Here is a 23,445-nt window from a genome sequence, read left to right as displayed (position 1 = left end):
GGGCAATAAATGCTGGCATTGCCAGCGAAGCCCAGATCCCATAAACGAATTAAAAAAAAAAAAAAAAAAAAAAAAAAATCTGATATTTAGTTGGACAGAAATAAAATTAACTGATGCTAAGTGGTTTTATACGTTGTTGACTAAACATGTCTTTTGTCTGTGCACTGTTAAGCTATGAAAGCACTAGTATACTGTAATAGAATGTAAAGGTTGGTCAAATTGAGGCGATCCTGCTTCATGTTGGTGTGCTTTCAGTATTACTGCCCGCCCTTGAAACTAGAGAGGAGGAGGGAATTGAAAATGCTCATTATGCTGTTAGCCCCGTTTTGCTAACAATCCAGGCAGTACAATTCATTGTTGCAATAAACTTAAGTTTCATCAGAGGGCAGTACTAACCCTTCATTTCAAATTCTGTTAAATCTGTGATAACCTATTAATAATGACTCTGCTTCATAATGGTGGGGTAACTCCAATTTCTTGGTAGAAAGGGGTAGCTAAATGTGAAGAAATTTGAAATAAACTGCACGTGCGCTAACTTTGTAATTATTTTGATCATGTATAATAACGACCTTGTGGCAATGCCTGAATCAACCACTGCGTTTAAACTTTGTTTCAGAGCTGCTCAGTTTCTTCGTAAAATGTCAGATCCACAATCTATACAAGAATCTCAAAATCTCTCCATGTTTCTTGCAAATCACAACAAAATTACCCAGGTAAATGTGTTGTACACAGTTGATTTTGATAATGTAGCTTTTATTGGGCCTGTGAGAGGGGCCCATTGTCGAGTTGTTCCTACTTGTCTGTACCAGTGTACCCACTAAATGCACAAGCTGTTTGAAACTTAGTTTGCGTGCAGATTTGCCTTCACGTACTTAATGCAAAATATTATTACTGTGTTACTCTGTCATTTCTGACCGTGCCTATTTTTTTGTGTAAAGTTGAAAACCTATATAAAATAGAGCCGTATGGAACAGCGGCTTCGACCGGATCGTCTGGGTGGAAGGAGTATTTTTGTTTGTGAGCTGCTGAAGATGGCAAGAATAGAGTGGAGAGAGAAATCAAGTTCTACAAATAAGCAAAATGAAGTTCCAGGGATGAGGGAATACAGTTACGTGGATAGACCGGAGAGGAGTGTTGGTCAGAACACACTCTTTGGAGTCATGCCACTTGATCTTTAACATTCACCTGAACAGATAAATGTACCTTTTGATTTAAAGTTATCCAAAGGGCAGCACCTCTGATAATGTAGCACTCACTCAGTGCCCCACTTGAGTGTCAGTCTAGTTAATGCAATCACGTCCTGTTGTGGGGCTCAAACCCACAACCTTCTGATCCAGAGTAATACTAACTAAGCTATATTATCACAAAAAGAAGATAAAGGATAAAAAATAAACAGGGAGTAAAAACAAAGGGGAGAAAAAGTACTGTAGAAGAAATAATTCTTTGTATAAAACAAAGCTTTTATTATTAGTGAGTAAATACTTGTGTGCAAAAGACTCGGTGGTAACATTTTCACTCCTGAGTTAGAAAGTTGTGGGTTGAAACCCCATTCCAGGACTTGAGCACATAGATCTAGACTGACACTTCAGTGTAGTTCTGAAGGAGTGCTGCATTTTCAGGGGTGCGTCTTTCAGGCAAGACGTCAAACCATTTGCCTGTCTGCCTGTTCAGGTGAAGGTAAAAGATCTTGGCACTTTTCCGAAGAGTAGTCATTCAACATTCATTCCTCAATCAGCAGACTAACTGGTCTTTCATCTCATTGCTGTTTGTGGGACCTTGCTTTGTGCAAATTGGCTGCCACATTAGCCTACAATAACGCTGACAACATCACAAAGGCTGTAAGCGCTTTGGGACGTCCGGAGAATGTGAAGGGCACTGTATAATTCTTTTGCTTGGAGTAGCTTATGGTGTTTGATTTACTTGTTTGAGGAGTTCTAAATTGCACACTACAATAGAGTAGTTTGTAAATGGGACTAGAGTTTCATCTTTGTAAAGCTGGCCAAAACACCAGATAATGGTGCAATACTTTATGGTTTAGTGGCAAAATAGCCTGTTTCACTTTCCATGGCACCTGATATTTTCTCAGGCTGTACTTAGTAGAAATTAGTTCTGCCTATTGGAGTTCACAGAAATCACAGAAACCCCACAGTGCAGATAGAGGCCATTTCGGCCCATCGAGCCTGCACCGACACATATCCCACCCGATCCCCGTAACCCCTACACCAACACATATCCCACCCTATCCCCGTAACCCCACGTATTTAATCCCCCTAACACTAAGGGTCAATTTATCATAGCCAATCAACCTAACCCGCACATCTTTGGACTGTGGGAGGAAACCGGAGCACCCGGAGGAAACCCACGCAAACACGGGGAGAATGTGCAAACTCCACACAGACAGTCACCCGAGGCTGTGTGAATACTGCTTAATTTTTTTTTGACTAAGTTTAATTTTTTGACATGCTATTCTCAAACATTGAAATCATATTGAGTTGCTTCTCTAGCTCGGTCGGTATATGCACTATGTGATGTGATACCACCCAGGAAGATCTCGGGTTCAGTCTTTGAGTTAGCTGTCCTCAGCCAGGGTGCTAAAGAGCTATGACGATAGCAAAATACTGCAGATGTTGGAAATCCGAAAAAACAACAGAAAATGCTGGAAAAACTCAGCAGGCCAGGCAATCCTTTGTCAAGACTGGAAAAGCACAGGAAATGAAATAGATTGAAAGGCCGGGCTGGGAGAGAACAAAAGAGAAGTGAAGAGACATTAAGAGGTATTCAAAACGAGACGAGATGGTGATAGGACTAGTGGAGACAAAAGACGGCTCTAGATTAGGTGTGAAATGTGCTGGTAGAATGGGAGACAGCATTTTGTGGCGGCGCTAAACACTACCGCCACGATCTCCTGTGCCGGCAGATCATAACCTCGGCCCCCATTACATTTTTTATCCCCACCTTTGTTTTGGCCCTTCCCCCCCTCCTTTTTTTCTCTCTCTCCCACATGGCAGCTGTCTCTCATTCTGCCAGCGCATTTCACACCTAATCTAGCGCCGTCTTTTGTCTCCACTAGTCCTATCACCATCTCGTCTCGTTTTGAGTACCTCTTAATGTCTCTTCACTTCTCTTTTGTTCTCTCCCAGCCTGGCCTCTCAATCTATTTCATTTCCTGTGCCTTTCCAGTCTTGACAAAGGGTTTGACCCGAAACGTTGACTCTATTTTCTCTCCACGGATGTTGCCTGGCCTGCTGAGTTATTCCAGCATTTTCTGTTGTTATTGCTAAAGAGCTACAATTGGCTTCAGTGCTCCCAGACCAGGAAGGGAAAAATCAAGTTGAATTCCTGCTCCTGAATGCTATCTGGCGACCCGTCTTTGAAAGTGCTCATGTAAATGTCGAGTGATAGGTTTTGACTTGGCTTCAATACCTCCTTCCTTTTCATCCCCAAGGTGGAGCAACTTGCTGATGCTTCATGTCTCGGCTCACACAGGAAAAATACCTACTTGCGTTGGGTGCCAACGAGCTGTAGATGCACCCTAGTAAAAGTCACTGGGGGAAAAATTCAGTTGTTTGCGCCTCCCGTTAGCGCCTTAAGGGCGCCAATTGGAGTGCAAAGCAACTAGCGCCCGGGCGCGGCGATGTTTGCGCCGCTTGCGAAATTAGCTAGACATTTTGTGGCGGCGCTAAGCACTACTGCCACGATCTGCTGCGCCGGCAGATCGTGACGCCAGTCAAGTGCGCAACGCCCCGTTAGCGCCCTGGACCGGATATTGAGTGGCGCCCCCTGCCTTACCGCCTGCCGCTAGCAACGACAGGTTGAGGGGAGCGTTTTGCAGTCAGAAAGGGACTGGAGGAGCGCTATTTAAAGGCGATCGCTTCCTGCCTTTTATTGTTGGTGACATTTTTGCACCACGCATTCTGAGAGAGAGAGAGACTTCTGGAGAGATTCAATGCTGTGTGAAGGAGTTTTGAGTACTGAGCAGCACTTTGCAGGTTCATTTTGATTTGCCCTTCCTTGCTTCGCCAGCGCTCTGAGGTAGCGCCTCGCTCCTCGGCCTTTGCGCCTTAAGACAGGTGTGAAACGCCTGATTTAGCACTCCAATCACCTCCAGGGATGATCAAAGCCAAGTTTGCTGTCAGAGGCGATAATTAGCGCCAGGTGCTAAACTTTGCGCACGGCCGATAATGGCGCCCCAAACGGGGCGATACTGAATTTTCTCCCCACTACCTTTGAGAGGAGGCAAGAAACTAGTAGTGGAGTGTGGGCAGCGAATAATTATTTTATGATGAAGTATATCGATCAGTTAGACTTATGCTATCTGAACTGCAAACTGTTGTTTCATGTAACAAATACATTTCTTATAAACTCTCTGTTCTCTTTCCAGTCGCTGCAGCAGCAGCTTGAAGTCATTCCAGGCTATGAGGAGCTTCTTGCTGACATTGTAAATATTTGTGTTGATTATTATGAGAACAGAATGTACCTTACTCCGGGTGAGAAACACATGCTGCTCAAGGTAATTTTTATTTTAGGAAAAAATATATTTGAACAGTTCGTATCTATGAAATATATCCAACTGGAATTAAATCTGTGCGACACTTGTTGGGTTATAATGACTTGTGCTGGCTTGTACTGTAACTGAGTAGATGTATAATAATTTACATTGTTTTCTTAAACAATAGTTGAGTTTAATGCGGGTGTCCAGTGCTAGAACTATAACAGTATGTTGGAATAACTTGAAAATGGCATTTAGGCGTGTTCTTTATTACAGGAAGAAAGTAAAAATTTACAGACAGGAAATATATTGCACTCATGCAATGAGAAAGCTCTTTTTTTCCCTGAGGGAGCTGCATCAGGAAATAGGATATAATAGGCATAACCAAGCTGAAGATGGTAATCTTTTAGTTACTGTGTGTAGGGTGGAGATTGCTGGAGCTCTGGTTTCCCCCCCACCCCCAATGGCTGAAAAAGTGGGAGGGAGGTCTGACCCCCCCCAACCCACCCGCCGACTTCGGTGAATCTGCATACAACTTTACTTGCAGCGAGTCAATCTTTTGTGACGTTGCATATGAGGAGTCAAAGCCAGGTGCAGCATTCGGGTTAAGCAAGGTTAGAGGGGAGGAGAGTTGGCAGGAATTGATTGGGCGAAGAGAGGGGAGGGGAAGAGGGAAAAGAGGAGAAAAGTGGGGGAGAAGAGGGATCGGGGAGGGGGGTGATTTGTGCAGAGAAAATTCAGGTTTAGATTGGTGCCAGGCACTGACCACCTGGGATTAGACGGATAGCATCTTTCCAGGCCCTAGTTTCTGGCTCGGGGTGGGGGAATGACCGGTTCCCAGGTCATGATTTCTACCTCTGTTGGGGGGATGAGAGGCCTGATTTTTTTTTTTTCCCCTTTTATTTGTTTGGGGTGGAGTGGGGTTTGTGTTCACAGCTGCTGAATATCTGGCCAGTGACAGGTGTGGTAGCTTGCTCTTCTCCCAGAAGGACATTTTCTGCTAGAGGGGGAGTGGGTGTTGTCGTTCTCTCTGGTGCAAAGTTCTGCACTGGCGAGAGGACGGGGTGGTGGCAGAGGAATCAACACATCAGTGACCTGCCAAGACTTCTGGCGCAAGGAGTCGCTTCATGACACTCTCTCCAATTAGGACTTTCTAACCTATGTTGGGGCAGTGGGGTGGTAGGGGGCGGCTGTGTCAATCAAATATTCGGGGACCATTTTTGCTTCGTTGGGAGTAGATACGGCGATGTTTTCTGCAGTCTCGGGCCCTGACTCTCTGCTCTGTGGGAGGCAGGAAGGGGAGAGAAATGCCTCCCATGGTTCGAATTTTCCTACTGAGTTGCAGGAAGATGCTCTACATGCTTGGCGGATTGGGGTGCATGCAGCTAACTCTTGGGGGTTGATAGGGTGGGAACTGTGGGGGCGTTTTCTCCAGATATTGAACTTCTGGTTCAAGTGGATGAAGGAGTTGCTGTGTTTAATTGGAAATGATAGGTCTAAGTATTGGCTGGGTATGAACTCTTGGATGGAAATTGTATTTTGGAAATTGAAGTCTATGCTTCCTGTGCAGGGAGGTTAAAATAACAGTTCCTTTACTATTGCTGGACTTGCCTAAAAGAACTGATTGCAAAATCACTTTTATGGTAGTGCAGAGTCCCACACCCTGTGTCTTTACATTGGTATTGGATGCCAAGTTTCACTGCCAATACAGAGTACCAGTGGAGGACATTGCACCAAACAATATCGGAGTGCCACCTATAGGCATTACAGGTACTGCAAGTGAATGTTACACTTTTAAAATGGGTTTTCCCATTGATAATGTCTGACATGAGTTTTCAGTACATTCTGAGATGGAATGCTGCAACCCACTCAGTGTTAATATATAATAGATTGATGGTTCTTAGCTAGAACCATTCTTGTGTTTTATTGTATAGTTGCCGCATATTTCCACGTCTGCTCTTCAACACACTCCCCACACAACTGATTTGGCAGGTGCTGCCACCAGGTCTCTGGAATCTTCCAGTATTGTGTGGCGTAAGGCACATGAGGTGGCTGTCCCTTATTTGTTCTCGCATCAGTGCAGAATTAGCCGATAATTTGAGCGTCGATTAATCTGGAGATTTTCCAAACCCTTTTTAATGTTATATGGGGGATACAGCTATTCCCTCCCATGTTGTCAAAACTGGTTGGGGAGCAGAGTTCTGCTTTTGTATGTGAATGCATATGTAGAACTCTCTAGCGAAGCTCGGTGGAAAGACTGGATTATGAGAAGTATGTATTACAACTTTGAGTTGCCAAGTCTACATCAAGTGTACTATAATGGAAGCTTTAATTTATTGGTTTTGAAAATATATTTTTTTGATTGAGTTGTATTTTATGTTATATGGAAGGTTAATAACATGGGAACTTCTTGTAGGTGATGGGCTTTGGACTGTACCTCATGGATGGAAGTGTAAGCAATATATACAAGTTAGATGCTAAGAAGCGAATAAACTTGAACAAGATTGACAAGTTTTTTAAGGTAAGTAAGTGTACATTGTTTTCACTTGAACTAATAAGGGCAACAACAGTGCTCCCACCTTAGTAGGACCACAGTTACATGTATGTGTTTTTTTTAGGTGTACTGTCAATTTTTTTTGTGGTTCTGCTTCTATTTGTAATTGTACTTAAGTAGTCATAAGTCTTGAATTTTTTTCTTTCACCTTAAGTAAAAATGTGCATGTTAAAAGGTTAGATTTTTCATACCCTTAAAAGCTAGAGGTTGTTCAGAATGTCAAAATATTTTACACTGAACAAAGCAGGAAAACGTTGACTTGCATTTGTATCGGTTGCACACTGCCCACTTGCAACTTGTTCAAAATGAATTCCGTGGTGCACTGAAATGCAAGAAGCTGTTGGTGAGATGATTTTAAAATGGTGATGTGTTGAATGAAGTCAGACATAAAATGCGGAAGTTGGGATGTGCAATAAAAATACTAGTGCTTTTATCCAGCCTTTAAAAAAAAATTGATACTGGAAAATGTGACAACTCTTTTGAAAGATTCTATTAGACCAGCAGTAGTACAAAATCCAATGTTTGAAGTGCAACAGACTTTGCTTCTGTATTTATCTGACAGTTCGTCCTACTGAGGTGCTAACCACTATGTTTTCCCTATTGTGTTGACTTTCAATCTTTAATATTAGGTAGCACAATGTGCAGTCAGAGACAACTGCAATAAGGGCAGATGTCTGAGAAAATTGACGTATGTGGTTGCTTGGGCACAGCAAGGCTTTTGAAATTGTACTAGGGTACAATGGGGAACTGATTTCCCATAGCATGCTCCAGCAGCCCTGATTCAGCATGTGATGTTCAAATCTATGTGTAATTTTCTGTGTACAAAGGATCTTTTCAGGTGACAACAGTGTAGCATGTAATGCTTTGCTGATTATATTCTGTCTCCTCTTCGGACTGGTACAAAATGTTGAAGCTATACTGCAACAATTTTTATGTTCTTGGCATAAGCGTGGCAACCTGGCTTAAACGCTAAGGGCCGAATTTTGTTTTGTCTACATGGGGCGGTGAGCTGAGCGATTGCAACGCCTGCCTGATGTTCTCCGCAAGTGGCCAGAACCACTTTGATGGTTGGGCCTTATTTAAACGTAGTTGACGAACTGTCTCTGCAATTTGAGCACAGACACAGAACTCGTCTTTTTGAGATGGTGATAAATCAGGCGGGGCAACGCCTTAAAAGAAAGGCTGGCTATTTGGAGGTCGGTGCAACGGAGGGAATAATTTAAGGAGCTGAGAATTTTGCATATGGAGGGCAAATTCAGTAATCCCGAGGACTCGCAACTGTCCAATCAATAAATTAATAATCCCAGACCTGCTTCTAACAATCAGGTTCAGTGCAAGAATATATTTGCAGTAATTACAAATTCTGCTGTTGCTTGAACTGTAAAAACAACAAAGATGCTTCTCCTGCTGTACCACTGAACATAAAACTGATTCCTGAAACACAGTTGCTAACATCTTGCGTGATGCATTGTTACCATAGAACTTCTAATTTAGCTCAGTCTCTCTGCTAACTTATTTATTGGAACTAAGGACAATAAAAAAACTATCTCGTACAATTATATTGAATTATTTTTCTACTTTTTATATTGAACTGTCCTAGCAATACAGCCTAACATTGCTTTCCTAATGGCCTTGCAACAGTATATTGAACTGTCCTAGCAATACAGCCTAACATTGCTTTCCTAATGGCCTTGCAACAGTATTTATGGGCTTTTAATGTTTTATCCACCATGGCCCCTTCTCTTGCTGCACAATCTTCATTGGGTAACCTTGCTGCTAACTGGGTGGTTCTGTTTACGCTTACCCCCTCGCACCATTTCTTGAACTGTCAAATGTGAAATAGTCATTATACTCCCCCAGTGGGTGTGTTCATAAAGGCAATACATAACTGAGCCATACCAACTCCCCCCCCCCCCCCCCCCCTGACTGACTTGTACAGCAGGACCCTTTGGAGTTTGCTCGGTTAGCCTAGGTGAAACACTAAGGAATGCTTCTATTGATCCTGACACCCATGGGCTAAGGAAGGGGAAAAGTCGGCCAGGATTCTTGCATCTATTCACTGTGCCATGAGCATTGCTGGGACGTGCAGCTGTGTACAAGTCAGGTTGAGGACAGGATCTGGATTGGTCATGGTGTCTCCCACAGTTGAATAGCCAATTGATATTGTCTGTGCTCGCACATAAGCAATAGCCAATTGGTCTTGGTGCTAGAGGGCTATATCTAGAATTAACTTATGAAGCAAGAAAAATTTCTATAATCCCCCAAAATTCCAGGTTTAATGTTTTTTTTCACTTTGTGACACTTATGAGTGACCACAGTCATGAAAACCGCTTTGACTTTAAACTGAAATGAAATACTTTAGTTGCATTATGTGCATTGCTTGAGGGTATGCATGAAAGGTGTTCTATTAACATTTTATTTTGATCATGCTGCAGCAATTGCAGGTGGTGCCATTATTTGGTGATATGCAGATTGAGTTGGCCAGATACATCAAGACAAGTGCTCATTATGAGGAAAACAAATCAAGGTAGGTGTTCTGAACCATTTGGCTTGTGAAGATGTAAACATACCAGTATTTCACTCATTGCAAACTGATGTGGAAAGAAATGTGACGATTTTTTTTGCAAGGGTAAAAAATAGTGACATTTCTAAGCTATGGCTTTCTGTATAGCATAATTCCACTAAGCCATTGGGGAGCTTGTTTGGGTGATTTTAGCCCATTCCTTATGGACATCTTTAGGCAGTCTCAATCCAGTGGATTTTGGCCCTACACCACAAGACTATCCCTAATTCAACAGCAATTAGCAGTCTCGCTCGAAAAGAGCATAGGATGACTGGGGTGGTAATTGGGGGAAAAAAACGTTGCGTTGTTTAAGTATGTGGCGGTCCTCTGAGCTTCAGGCTGAGATGTATTGTTGTAGAGTAGAGCGAACTTTATTCCGCATCTGGATGTGATATACTTGCCCTGGGAGTTCTTGATGCTAACACTGGGTGTGTTGCATTCCCTAACGCTAACATCCTTCAACTCGCAGAACAGAAAAAAAAATCTCTCCAACTCAAATCTCATCAGCATTAATTTTGAATATAATGCAAACAAGTGAAGGAGGCAGTCAGATGTGTAACATCCACAGGATGCAATACAAGTGCTGAGGGACGAATGCTGAGTGTGGAGGGCAGGAGTCCTGGATTGAATAGTTGAAGTGTGAGAATTGATGAATATCTCACATTTTGGCTTGTCTAACTTTAGGAATGGGGCAGTATTTAAGCAGAACTTTCCCTCGAGAAATTGAATTGGATTGGGTAGGTTTGATTGTACATAGTTTATGGAAATAGTGGGCTAGATTGATTGAATAGCCTTTTATTTTCCATAATTTGTTCTTCAGTGATTTTTGCTGTTGGACCTTCATTTGAACAAAGGGTATTGAATCAAATTTGTATTTAATTTCAAATTAGAACACACACACGTGCATATTTCTGTAATAAATAAATTTCCATAATACAAAAATCTTTGTAATGCTCTCAGTAATACTGCTGAAGATGTAAAATGATTTTGTGAAGTTTTTTTAAAAAACACCCTGCACTCCACTTTCAGGAAGGACTTGCAATTTTAACAAAATGAAAACCTTTCCAATGTGATGAATTTTGCAAGCTAGAAGTAAAAATAAGGGAAACTGAACATATTTGAGAAGTAAAGTAAGGAGGTGCTTTCAAATGGGTTACAAGGGGAAGAGGACCATCCCATTCGATATACCATAACTGTTATCTTAGGCTTAATCAACTTTTGCTTGTAATTTTAATGTTTTTAGTTTCCTGCTCAATTGTGTCTCTGTTCTTGGTTCAGGTGGGCCTCCACATCTTCCAGCAGCAGTTCCCAGTACAACATTGTTGAACAAATGATTCAGATCCGAGAGGACCACATGCGTTTCATCTCGGAGCTGGCCCGCTATAGCAACAGTGAGGTATGCGAAATCCAATTCTTAATTGCAAGAAGGGTTTGTTTGGATGCAAGCATGTTTTTCCTAGAAAACCAGCTGTCTTTGGGGAAAATAAAACATATGCAATAATAATGTACAAATGGGAAATAAAAGAGAATGGGAAGCCACATTTATCACGAGTGCAACATTTGTGAGCAGTTTGATCATATTTGCTTTGAGCCGTTGTGTCCCTAGTCTTTCCCTAAGATGATAGAGGGAGAGAGAGAGAGACGATGCAGAGAATATCCCTCTGCTTCTGGCCTGGGTTTCGTGTTGGTGGTGAACCTGTGAACAGAATTAACCACGGGTAAAGGAATGGAAAGCTGCATTCTGAATCCTCAATAGAAGTAAACAATTTGAATTAAAGGAGGTAGAAAGTCAAGGGTACAGACTTTCAAGCTGGGGTCTGAGAGGATCGCTGGAGTCAGTGAAGTCAGCAGATTTCTGTCTGGCTTAGGCATACTGTGTGGTGTAAGAACAATCTTGAGGATTCTATGTTCATCATTTTCTGCATGTTTTACCTTACTACAGTAGTATGTTATTTCTGTTGCCATGTATATTAAATAAAAATGATTTCTGGAAGTTAGGATGGTAGCCTCTAGTGTGTCTGTATTTTTAGGTAGTCATATCTGTAATGGGCCTCCAGATAGAACAAAAAGAAACATTTTTTTCTGGGGAGTACTTTCTGTTCCTTTTGCCACTCATATTCTTCCAATATGTAGAACCATACATCCAGTTACAGGAAACTTCGCGATATCCGGCACCGACGGGACCAGCGTGATGCCGATCTATGAAAACTTCCGGACAGACCAGCGCTAATGTTGAAGGATACGGAGGTTTTCATCTCCGTATCTGACAACAAACACTGTTGCTTAGCAACAGCTTGTAAACAGTCGGCCCGTACCTTGGAAGCGTCTCTGTAGCTTAGCAACAGCTTCAGAGAGGTTTTTCAGAGCCTGACTGTTTAAAAAAAATGCTAGGAGAAGAAAAAAAAAAGAAAAAAAACCTAACAAAACGGCTGCTGATTTCTGCCGGTAGATCGAGGTTTCCGGACGTACAACCTCCGGATAAACCAAAGTTTCCTGTATCTATATTTCATCTCCCTGTGTTCTGCCTATTTAAAGACTTCATCTAAAATCTTGAGCAGATCGCTGGCTGTTTCCTCTGACTTGACTTCTTTTCTCCTTTTCCTTTCTTTCCTTCCCCCAGTTTGGTATTGGAATCATCTATGACCTTTGCTTTGAGTTTTTAAGTCCAAGTCGTTGATGTAAATTAGGAATGGCAGGCGTCCCAGCACCAAGCACTGAGGTACTTCACTCCAGCCATCATTCCCCCAACAAGCACCTGCTGTTTCCTTTCTTTCAGCCAGTTCCATGTTTCATCTTGAATTCCCACTGCTTTAAGCTTATGCAGCAGCCTTTCACGAGGAACTTTTTCGAGAGCTCTGGAAGTCCAGACAAAGTTGGTCATAATGTTTATCACAATCCAGCTAAAAAAAAGTTAGAGGTTGGTTTGGTGGAATATTTGCTTTCTGAAGCCATAAAGGCTGCTATTCACAAAGTTATATTGTACAGATAATCCTAGAGTTTGCTTCTGATAACTGATTTCATTACTTTTGTTGCTAATGCGTCTGTACTTTCCTGGATTTAGTTTGTTACCTTTTATGAATATGGGTACACTGCTGCTTCGAATCCAGTGGAGCCTCCCCAGCATTCAGTCACTCTCTCGCTGACTGTCACCATTTTACAAATAGCAACCATGTCTCTCTCCTGGTGTACTGGGGCAAATACCCATCCATCACATTGGATTTGTTTTCTTTTGAGCCTTTAGGTATCTAGAACCTCTGTAAATAGAGGGAAATTGAGGTAATTTTTGTATTATTGCTATTAATCATTTAGCTGGAGTTAAAATTACTTTTTCCATGAATTGAAGTTTATCGTTTACTACGCAAAGGGTATGTTGACACCACAAATGTTACATGTTAGACATAACTTGTTGCGGAAATTACACCAGCACAATGCCTATCAATGCTGAAGAAAGCACTTTTGGGAGGAAGAGAAGAAAATCTCATCTAGTAATTCTAAATTCTGACTAATATAATCTTCAGAATGAGAAAAAGCATTGCTAGATACAACTTGATAATGTTTTCTTTGTTATTATCTATCTATTGCAGACAGATATGCTTTAAAAAAATAAGCTAGAATCCCCCTATCAGAAAAACCTTAAGGATTGCATTTTGAAAATGGTTTTGATGGTAACTAATTGCATTTCATAAGAGGAGAATGATTTTTTAGTTGAATTGGGACTATGTGTGAATACAGTGCTGCATTTGATTTTGTTTTGCACCTTTCTATGATGTACGCTGTCAGGTTGAGAGTTCTTAGCTTTCTGAATCAGTTATCTCACAAATATACCTTTTTCTTTTCATTTAACTGTGTTGCAGGTAGTTACAGGGTCAGGCCGACAAGAAGCTCAAAAAACCGATGCTGAATACCAGAAGCTGTCTGAACTGGCTTTACAGGGCATGCAACTGCTGTCCCAGTGGAGTGCTCATGTTATGGAAGTGGTAAGATACCTAAAGAAGAAGAAATTATTACTGGTTAAAGTTGAATTGCAATCTTTTTTTTAAAAAAGCATCCCACTGTTGCTCTTTAGTCCTGTATGCCAATTTCTCCTTCCGCCTCACCTCCGCTAGCTCAATCCTCATCTTTCTAAAATCTGCCCTAATCCAGCCTGTGTTCAAGTTTTACATAACACAAGAAGTAGGAGCAGGAGTAGGCCATACGGCCCCTCGGGCCTGCTCCGCCATTCAATAGGATCATGGCTGATCCGAATCTTAAACATTATCATATTGTGGTTCCTATTCCCAAAGTGCCCACCCACATTCAGCTCATCTACCTGATCTATTTTGTTACTTGTAACCAGATCTAGCCATGCCTTTACTCACGCAGACCTACTAACATACTGCTTGAGGCAAGAGTCCTGTACACATTTTAGGAATGCAATTCACTTTAATCCATTTTGCCATCTTAAAAAAAAGTCTGTTGCAACACAAAATGTTTCTTTCAGTGTAGTAGCACGGTAGCAAAAGATTTTGCAGCGACCTCCTTTAATATGGTGACACCATCCTAGTTGAAGGAGGGGCAGATTGCTGCTGGATAATCAATCTGCCTAAATTTCCTTTCTTCTATCCCTTAAAATCAATAAGGTTTTTGAAACGTTGAGATGAAGCATCCATAGATTTATTAAGCATACAGTACATGCAATAGTACTTAAACCTACACTTAAAAAATACTTATAACCACACCTGATGATTGGAGACTCAACACGTTACTGTTCTGAGCTCAATATTTCAGGCCGATAAAACCCATACAAATCCAAATGCTCATTACAGTCTGCCACTTTTTATACATTTCTCTCACCCTGACAACGTGACAATTTGTACCTTTCTGTAGTACATGATTATACTAAAAGTTAAAATACAACTCTGTATAAGGAGAATCTAATTGAACCTATACTTTATTAATAGCTTCAGTTAATGACCTGGCTTCCTTAATAACAATCATTTTTTCCATTGGGCTAACAAGATTGGTATAACTCCCTTGCTTCGTTATCTTATCAATAATTTTTTCCTCTTTGCATATAATTGCTATTCCATCAAGTAAAACTTTTAATTCTAAATATGTCTTTGATTCTGTACCATTTGGCACCAGTTAATTCTCTCCTTCTACAGAAACCCCAATTAAATTTATAATATTTATCCAGCTTTTTTCTTTTTTCAGGACTAACGTTTGTCCTTGCATCCATGAAATTTAGGAACCAGTATTTAATGACACATCTTTAATTAAGTTACCTCATTAAGTAGGTGATTACTTCAAACTGAAACTAGTCAGTGCTGTAGATCAGTCTCTGTTCAAAAGTTCTGTTGTTACTGCTTCAAAATTGGATCATACTTCACTACTTAAAAAAGGCTAAAAGCTAATATTACTACAATATAAAGAAAAATCAATAGCAGTATTACATTAGCACACTTCGTCAGTCTGATTAACCCTCTCCTTACCCCCCAAAAATGTATAGTTACATTTAACATTGCTTATACTGTTCCTCCAATTCCACATAACTGTTGTTGATTTAGCTCCCTTTTGCCATTACAAATGAGGAACACATTATTTTTTGAGTCAGAATAATGATTCCATCATGCTATACCTTGTCTTGACATTCCTTGTTGCTATCTTAAGGAGAAAGTAATGCTCCTGTTTTTTTTCAAAATCGTTATTACAAATGATAGTTATCGTTACCTGTTTTTCTGGGTATTTGTTTTCTTTTCCCTTGTGAATTTCTTTTTTTCTTGAGCAATGTGCCATAATGATTTCTGTAGACCTCCTGTTTTGGAGGAGATACTCCAAATAATGGCACGAGAAGCCGAGCTAATCATAAGAACATAAGAAATAGGAGCAGGAGCAGGCCAATCGGCCCCTCGAGCCTGCTCCGCCATTCAATAAGATCATGGCTGATCTGATCCTAACCGCCAATCCACTATCACAGAACCAGCTCCTGAATCTAACAGAATTAGACACACGAAATAGGAGCAGGATCAGGCTACACGGCCCCTGGGCCCGCTCTGCTGCCCACAGGGCCATGACCGATCCGGACCTAGACTCGTCCAAATTCCTGCCCATTCCCCGTAACCCTTAATTCCCTTTACTTCTAGGAAACTGTCTATTTCTGTTTTAAATTTATGTAATGATGTAGCTTCTACAGCTTTTTGGGGCAGCATATTCCATGGACCTACCACCCTCTGAGTGAAGTAGTTCCTCCTCATCTCAGTTTTGAAAGAGCAGCCCCTTATTCTAAGACTATGCCCCCTAGTTCTAGTTTCACCCATCATCGGGAACATCTTCCCCGCATCCACCCGATCCAACCCCTTCACAATCTTATATGTTTCAATAAGATCGCCTCTCATTCTTCTGAACTCCAATGAGTAGAGTCCCAATCTACTCAACCTCTCCTCATATGTCCATCCCCTCATCCCCGGGATTAACCGAGTGAACCTTCTTTGTACTGACTCGAGAGCAAGTATGTCTTTTCTTAAGTATGGACACCAAAACTGTACGCAGTATTCCAGGTGCGGTCTCACCAATACCTTGTACAACTGAAGCAATACTTCCCTATTTTTATATTCTATCCCCCTAGCAATGAAAGCCAACATTCCATTGGCCTTAATCACTTGCTGCACCTGCATACTAACCTTTTGAGTTTCGTGCACCAGGACCCCCAGATCCCTTTGTACTTCAGTACTTTCCAGTTTCTTGCCATTAAGATAATAACTTGCTCTACGATTTTTCCTGCCAAAGTGCATAACCTCACACTTTCCAGTATTGTATTCCATCTGCCAAATCTCTGCCCACTTACTTAGCCTGTCTATGTCCCCTTGCAGGTTTTTTATGTCCTCCTCACTCACTACTTTCCCTCCCATCTTAGTATCATCTGCAAACTTTGATATGTTACACTCGGTCCCCTCCTCCAAATCGTTAATATAGATTGTAAAGAGTTGGGGACCCAGCACTGACCCCTGCGGAACACCACTAGTTACTGATTGCCAGTCTGAGAATGAACCATTTATCCCAACTCTCTGCCTTCTGTTAGATAGCCAATCCTCTATCCATGCCAGAATATTACCCCCAATCCCGTGATTTTTTATCTTAAGCAATAATCCTTTGTGTGGCACCTTGTCAAATGCCTTTTGGAAGTCTAAATACACTACGTCCACTGGTTCCCCTTTATCCACCCTATATGTTACTTCCTCAAAGAACTCCAGCAAATTTGTCAAACATGACTTCCCCTTCATAAAACCATGCTGACTTTGTCCTATTAAATTATGATTATCCAAATGTCCTGTTACTGTCTCCTTAATAATGGACTCCAACATTTTACCTACCACAGATGTTAGGCTAACCGGTCTATAGTTTCCAGCCTTCTGTCTACTGCCCTTTTTAAATAAGGGTGTTACATTAGCAGTTTTCCAGTCTGCCGGGACCTTTGCCGAGTCCAGGGAGTTTTGGAAAATTATTACCAATGCATCCACAATCAGTCTCTTCTTAGGCAGTCCCTCGGAACCGAGGATGACTTGCTTCCACATTAAAAATGAGCTCGCATGTGACTGATTAGTCCAATGCGGGACCGACAGTCTCTGTCACAGGTGGGGCAGCCGGTGGTTGAAGGGATGGGTGGGTGGGGTGCTTGGGTTGACGTGTGCTCCTTGCGCTGCCTGTGCTTGGCTTCCGCTTGCTCCCGGCGAAGAGACTTGAGGTGTTCGGCGCCTCCCCGGATGCTTCTCCTCCACTTTGTGCGGTCTTGGGCCAGAGATTCCCAGGTGTCGGTGGGGATGTTACACTTTTTCAAGGAGGCTTTGAGGGTGTCCTTGAAGCGTTTCCTCTGCCCACCTGGGGCTCTCTTGCTGTGCCGGAGCTCCGAGTAGAGCGCTTGTTTTGGGAGTCTCGTATCGGGCATGCGGACAATGTGACCCATCCATCGGAGCTGATTGAGCATGGTCAGAGCTTTGATGCTGGGGATGTTGGCCTGAGCAAGAACACTGACGTTGGTGCATCTATCCTGCCAATGGATTTGCAGGATCTTGCGGAGGCAGCGTTGATGTTACCTCGCCAGTGCTTTGAGGTGCCTGCTGTACATGGTCCATGTCTCTGAGGCATACAGCAGGGCAGGTATCACTGCTGCCCTGTAGACCATGAGCTTAGTGCCGGGTTTGAGGTCCTGGTCTTCAAACACTCTCTTCCTCAGGCGACCGAAGGCTGCACTGGCACACTGAAGGCGGTGTTGGACTTCGTCATTGACATCTGCCCTTGTTGACAGTAGGCTCCTGAGGTATGGGAAGTGGCCCACGTTGTCAAAGGCCTTGTCGTGGATTTTGATAATCGGGGGGGGGGGGGGCAGCACTGTGTGGCGGGGGCAGGTTGGTAGAGGACCTTTGTCTTACGGATGTTTAGTGTAAGGCCCATGCTCTCGTATGCTTCGGTGAAGGTGTTTACGATGGTTTGGAGTTCGACCTCCGAGTGAGCGCAGATGCAAGCGTCGTCTGCATACTGTAATTAGACGACCGAGGATGGGACGACCTTGGATCGGGACTGGAGGCGACGGAGGTTGAACAGTTTCCCGTTTGTTCTGTAAATTAGCTCCACTCCAGTGGGGAGCTTACTGAGGGTGAGATGGAGCATTGCAGCAAAGAAGATTGAGAAGAGCGTTGGTGCGATGAGACAGCCTTGCTTGACCCCGGTTCGTGCGTGAATTGGGTCTGTGGTGGAGCCGTTGGTCAGGATCACGGCTTGCATGTCGTCGTGAAGCAGGCGGAGGATGGTGACAAACTTTTGAGGGCATCCGAATTTGAGGAGGACACTCCATAATCCCTCATGGTTGACAGTGTCGAAGGCCTTTGTGAGATCAAAGAAGGCCATGTACAGTGGTTGGTGCTGTTCCCTGCATTTCTCTTGTAATTGACGTGCGGTGAAGATCATGTCCATTGTGCCCCTTAGTGGGCGGAATCCGCATTGCGACTCTGGGAGGAGCTCTTCGGCCACTGGGAGAAGGCGATTGAGGAGGATTCTTGCGATGACTTTCCCTATGGCAGATAGCAGGGAAACTCCTCTGTAATTACAGCAATCGGACTTGTCACCTTTCTCGAAGATGGTCACAATTACAGCGTCTCTGAGATCCCCTGGCATGCTCTCCTCCTTCCAGATAAGAGAAATGAGTTCATGAATTCGCGCCAGTAGTGCTTCTCCGCCATGCTTTAGTGCCTCGGCGGGGATAATATTGATAGAATGATGGTCATTAACCTGGGTACTTCAACTTCAACTGGAATGTTAAATACATTCCTTCACACTTTTGAGTCCTGTGAATCCTCTGCGGATACTGAAAAATATTCCAAAAAAGTGAAGAAATAAAAGAACGTTAAAAGTTAATCATTCTTTGTGGTAACCTTTGCTCACTATTTCTCTCCTTATATGTTATAATATTTAGACAGCTGCTGTGAGTGAGGGTAAACTTTACAATGTGTTCAAGAATCCTTCCTGTCCACTACAAGACTGTCTCTTCCTGTAATTGTTTTTCATCAATGGTTTACATCAGATTGCAACTTTGCATTGCACGGATTCTGCTAATGTCTCCAATGAAATCTAAAGAAAGAGACTCTAATGAGTCAGACTGATGAGAAGTAGAAGAGGTGAAAATGTATGGCCTTTTGCAGTCAAAGACTTGAAACTTGCCAAATAACAGATCACTCCTTAATATTCCCACAAGAAAAAACTGGCCAAGAACAGTGGCCAGGAGACGCTGCAGATTTTGATGGATTAGTGTTAAACAACATCTGGGTCTAAATTGAGTAAGCATTTGTTAAATGCCAAATTGTGTTGTAAAGCAAATGAGTGTGAAGGTCCTTTGCTGGCCAGCTCGCCTTGGGAATGGGACCAGTATTGATTGGTCATGGAATAACACTTACCCCGTATGTCCATAGAGTTTCTTTCCCTTCATGAGGCACTTATACTGTCGCACATGCCAAGACTAATGCATCAGAAACTAGTTTCTACCAAGAATGTAAAACAGAATTTAGATTTCTTTGCAAAAGATGACAGTGTGATGGTATTGTGCTGTGTTCTTCGATCTTTTTCCAGAGATAGACAGATGACTCTAAAGTTAATTACTGTAATTAGTTTCCGATGTGTTTTTCTTTCTCTAATTTTTACTTGATAATTTTACAGTACTCTTGGAAGCTTGTGCATCCCACGGATAAATACTCCAATAAAGACTGTCCAGACAATGCAGAAGAGTATGAGAGAGCAACAAGATACAATTACACAAGTGAAGAGAAGTTTGCACTTGTTGAGGTGAGACAAAAAAAATAACATTTTTAACCTATTTATTTTGATAAGCTTCTTTCAATAGTGAAGTTCAGCATTTAAGATGCAACAGGGACAATACCAGTACCCTTATACAATGCAAAATTAAGTTTTACTATTGTAGAACCGTCTCACAATTATGAAGAACTTTTGGTAGTCTCTTGGCTCAGTGGATTTTTAAAAAAAATTCATTGATGGGATGTGGGCGTCGCTGGCTGGCTAGGCCTGCATTTAGCGCCCATCCCTAATTGCCCTTGAGAAGATGGTGGTGAGCCGCCGCCTTGAACCGCTGCAGTCCGTATACATAGATACATAGAAGATAGGAGCAGGAGTAGGCCATTCGGCCCTTCGTGCCTGCTCCGCCATTTAATGAGATCATGGCTGATCCTTTAATTCAGTATCCCGTCCCCGCCTTCTCTCCGTAACCCTTAACCCCTTTTGCCCGTAGAAATATATCTAATTCCCTCTTAAATATATTTAATGAGCTGGCGTACACTGCCCTCTGTGGCAATGAGTTCCACAGGTTCACCACTCTCTGAGTGAAGAAATTCCCCCTCATCTCTGTCCTAAATGGTTTAGCCCTTATCCTTAAATTATGTCCTCTAGTTCTGTTCTCACCCGCCAAGGGAAACATTCCTTCTGCATCCAGTCTGTCTAGACCTGTCAGAATTTTATACACTTCTATGAGGTCCCCTCTCAATCTGGTGTAGGTACACCCACAATGCTGTTAGGAAGGGAGTTCCAGGGTTTTTGGCCCAGCGACAGTGAAGGAACGGCGATACAGGTCCAAGTCAGGATGGTGTGTGGCTTGGAGGGGAACTTGTAGGCGGTGATGTTCCCATGCGTCTGCTGCCCTTGTCCTTCTAAGTGGTAGAGGTCGCGAGTTTGGAAGGTGCTGTTGAAGGAGCTTTGGCGAGTTGCTGCAGTGCAACTTGTAGATGGTACACACTGCAGCCACAGTGCGCCGGTGGTGGAGGGAGTGAATGTTGAAGGTGGTGGATGGAGTGCCAATCAAGCGGGCTGCTTTATCCTGAATGGTGTCGAGCTTCTTGAATGTTGTTGGAGCTGCACTCATCCAGGCAAGTGGAGAGTATTCCATCACACTCCTGACTTGTGCCTTGTAGATGGTGGAAAGGCTTTGGGGAGTCAGGAGGTGAGACACTCGCCGCAGAATTCCCAGCCTCTGGCCTGCTCTTGTAGCCACAGTATTTATATGGCTGGTCCAGTTCAGTTTCTGATCAATGGTAACCCCCCAGGATGTTGATAGTGGGGGATTCAGCGATGGTAATGCCATTGAATGTCAAGGGGAGATGGTTAGAGTCTCGCTTGTTGGAGATGGTCATTGCCTGGCACTTGTGTGGTGCGAATGTTACTTGCCACTTGTCAGCCCAAGTCTGAATGTTGTCCAGGTCTTGCTGCATATGGACACGGACTGCGTCAGTATCTGACGAGCCTCAAATGGTGCTGAACAGTGTGCAGTCATCAGCGAACATCCCCACTTCTGACCTTATGATGGAGGGAAGGCCTGGACTAAGAAAGTGAAAACAAAAAATGGAAATCAGTCTCAAGTTTTTGAACGTGTTGTCGCCTCCCAAATGCCATGCCCATCTTTCCTGCAACTCCTTGTTTTGAATCTCTCCAAATGACATCCTCTGTGACTGACCATGGTGCATTATCCCTCATCATCCTACTTGCCCTCACGGCAACCTTTGACATGATCAACTGCACTATCCTCTTCCAATGCCTCTTTTTTGTTAAGTTCAGTGGGACTGCCCATGATTGGTTCCACTTTTACATACTTGATTGTAGCCAGAGCATCTCCAGCTTCCCGCTTCTCTTTCTGCCTCCACGCCGATAGCTCTGGAGTCCCCCAAGGCTCTACTCATACCCCCCCCCCCATTACTTTCTCATCTGCATGTTGCTCCTTGGCAATATGATCTGTAGATATGGGGTCAGCTTCCACATGTATGCTAACGACACCCAAGTCTACTACTCCACCACCTAACTCGACCTCTCCACTGCTACTGTTGTCAGACTGCTTGTCCGACATTCAGACTTGGATGAGCTGCAATTTCTTCCAGTTAAACATTGGGAAAACTAAAGGCATCGTCATCATCCTCCGCTGCAAAATCTGTACCCTTGCCACCGATTCAAACTTTCAGGTTGAACTAGGCTGTGTGCAACCAACCTCGGCGTCCTATTTGACCCCTCCCCATTACAAAGACTTCCTACTTCCACCTCTCTAAAATTGCTTACCTCTGTCCTTTCCTCAGCCCATCTGCTGCCGACATCCTCCAGACTTGAATATTCCAATTATGTCTTGGCTGGGATCCCTTCCTCCATCCTCTGTAAACTTCAGCTCATCCAAAACTGCACGGTGGCATAGTGGTTAGCACTGTTGCCTCACAGTGCCAGGGACCCGGGTTCGAATCCGGCCTCGGGCGACTGTCTGTGTGGAGTTTGCACATTCTCCCCGTGTTTGCGTGGGTTTCCTCCGGGTGCTCCGGTTTCCTCCCACAGTCCAAAGATGTGCGGGTTAGGTTGATTGGCTATGATAAATCGACCCTTAGTGTTGGGGGGATTAAATACGTGGGGCTACGGGGATAGGGTGGGATATGTGTTGGTGTAGGGGTTACGGGGATAGGGTGGGATATGTGTTGGTGTAGGGGTTACGGGGATCGGGTGGGATATGTGTCGGTGCAGGCTCGATGGGCTGAAATGGCCTCTATCTGCACTGTGGGGTTTCTGTGATTCTGTGAAAACTCTGCTGCCTGTATCCTATCCTGCAGCAGGTTCCACTCATCCATCACCCTGTGCTTCTTGACCTAATTTCCCCATGCCCGACAAACCCCCCACAGCTCTGTGTTGTTCCAACTCTGTCCTCTTGTGCATCAACCATCTTGTCGCACCACCACAGGCGGCCGTGCCATCAGTCGCCTCGGCCCTCTGCTCTGGTATTTCCTCCCTAAACTTCTCTGCTTCTGAACCTCCTTCTCCTCCTTTTAAGACCCTCCGTAAAACCCAATTGTTTGAACAAGCATTTGGTCACCCCTTCTAAGATCTTGTTTTTTTTTTTTGCTCGACATCCATTTTTAACTGATTAAGAAGTGGGACATTTTTGTGTTAAAGATGCTATATAAATGCAAGTTGTTGTTGTTTGGATCGGATCTTTTTCATCCGAACTGGACTCCTTTAGACAAAAGAATCCCATTTATATTGCTGACCTAAATAAAGGAAGGAAGGAAGAACAACAGTTAGAGGTAAAAGGTTTAATCAAGTAGTTAAGTTACTTGAACAGTGAAATGTTACATTTTCCAACATTCATAGTGTGCATTTCTGTTTAAATACATATTATATATTATTGCCTAGTGCTATCTCATAAATGGCAAAAATATGACCATAGTTTTCATGGGCTCAATGAAATATTTTTGAGTCATAATAGTTTTGCAACCAGAATATATTTTGCGAGCGTGTTAATGGCCTATTTTTAATACATTTAAATGTCTAATAGCTCTTGTG

General features: G+C 43.0%; 1 protein-coding gene across 3 annotated transcripts in view; it reads left to right on the top strand.

The window, feature by feature from the left end:
* The window catches only part of cyfip1 (cytoplasmic FMR1 interacting protein 1), a 195,323-nt gene that overhangs the window by 56,050 nt on the left and 115,828 nt on the right, over nt 1-23,445 (top strand). For all 3 annotated transcript variants that reach the window (XM_085999564.1, XM_085999566.1, XM_085999565.1), the window contains exons 8-14: nt 617-713; nt 4,382-4,510; nt 6,906-7,010; nt 9,479-9,570; nt 10,885-11,002; nt 13,461-13,583; nt 19,789-19,914. In XM_085999564.1, coding sequence (XP_085855690.1) covers nt 617-713; nt 4,382-4,510; nt 6,906-7,010; nt 9,479-9,570; nt 10,885-11,002; nt 13,461-13,583; nt 19,789-19,914 — 790 coding nt within the window. The remainder of the gene's footprint in view (nt 1-616; nt 714-4,381; nt 4,511-6,905; nt 7,011-9,478; nt 9,571-10,884; nt 11,003-13,460; nt 13,584-19,788; nt 19,915-23,445) is intronic.

Source organism: Somniosus microcephalus, chromosome 10, assembly GCF_052327205.1.
Source record: "Somniosus microcephalus isolate GS21.2 chromosome 10, FLI_Smic_1.0, whole genome shotgun sequence".
Classification (NCBI taxonomy): Eukaryota; Metazoa; Chordata; class Chondrichthyes; order Squaliformes; family Somniosidae; genus Somniosus; species Somniosus microcephalus.
This window is presented reverse-complemented; position numbering and strand designations above follow the sequence as displayed.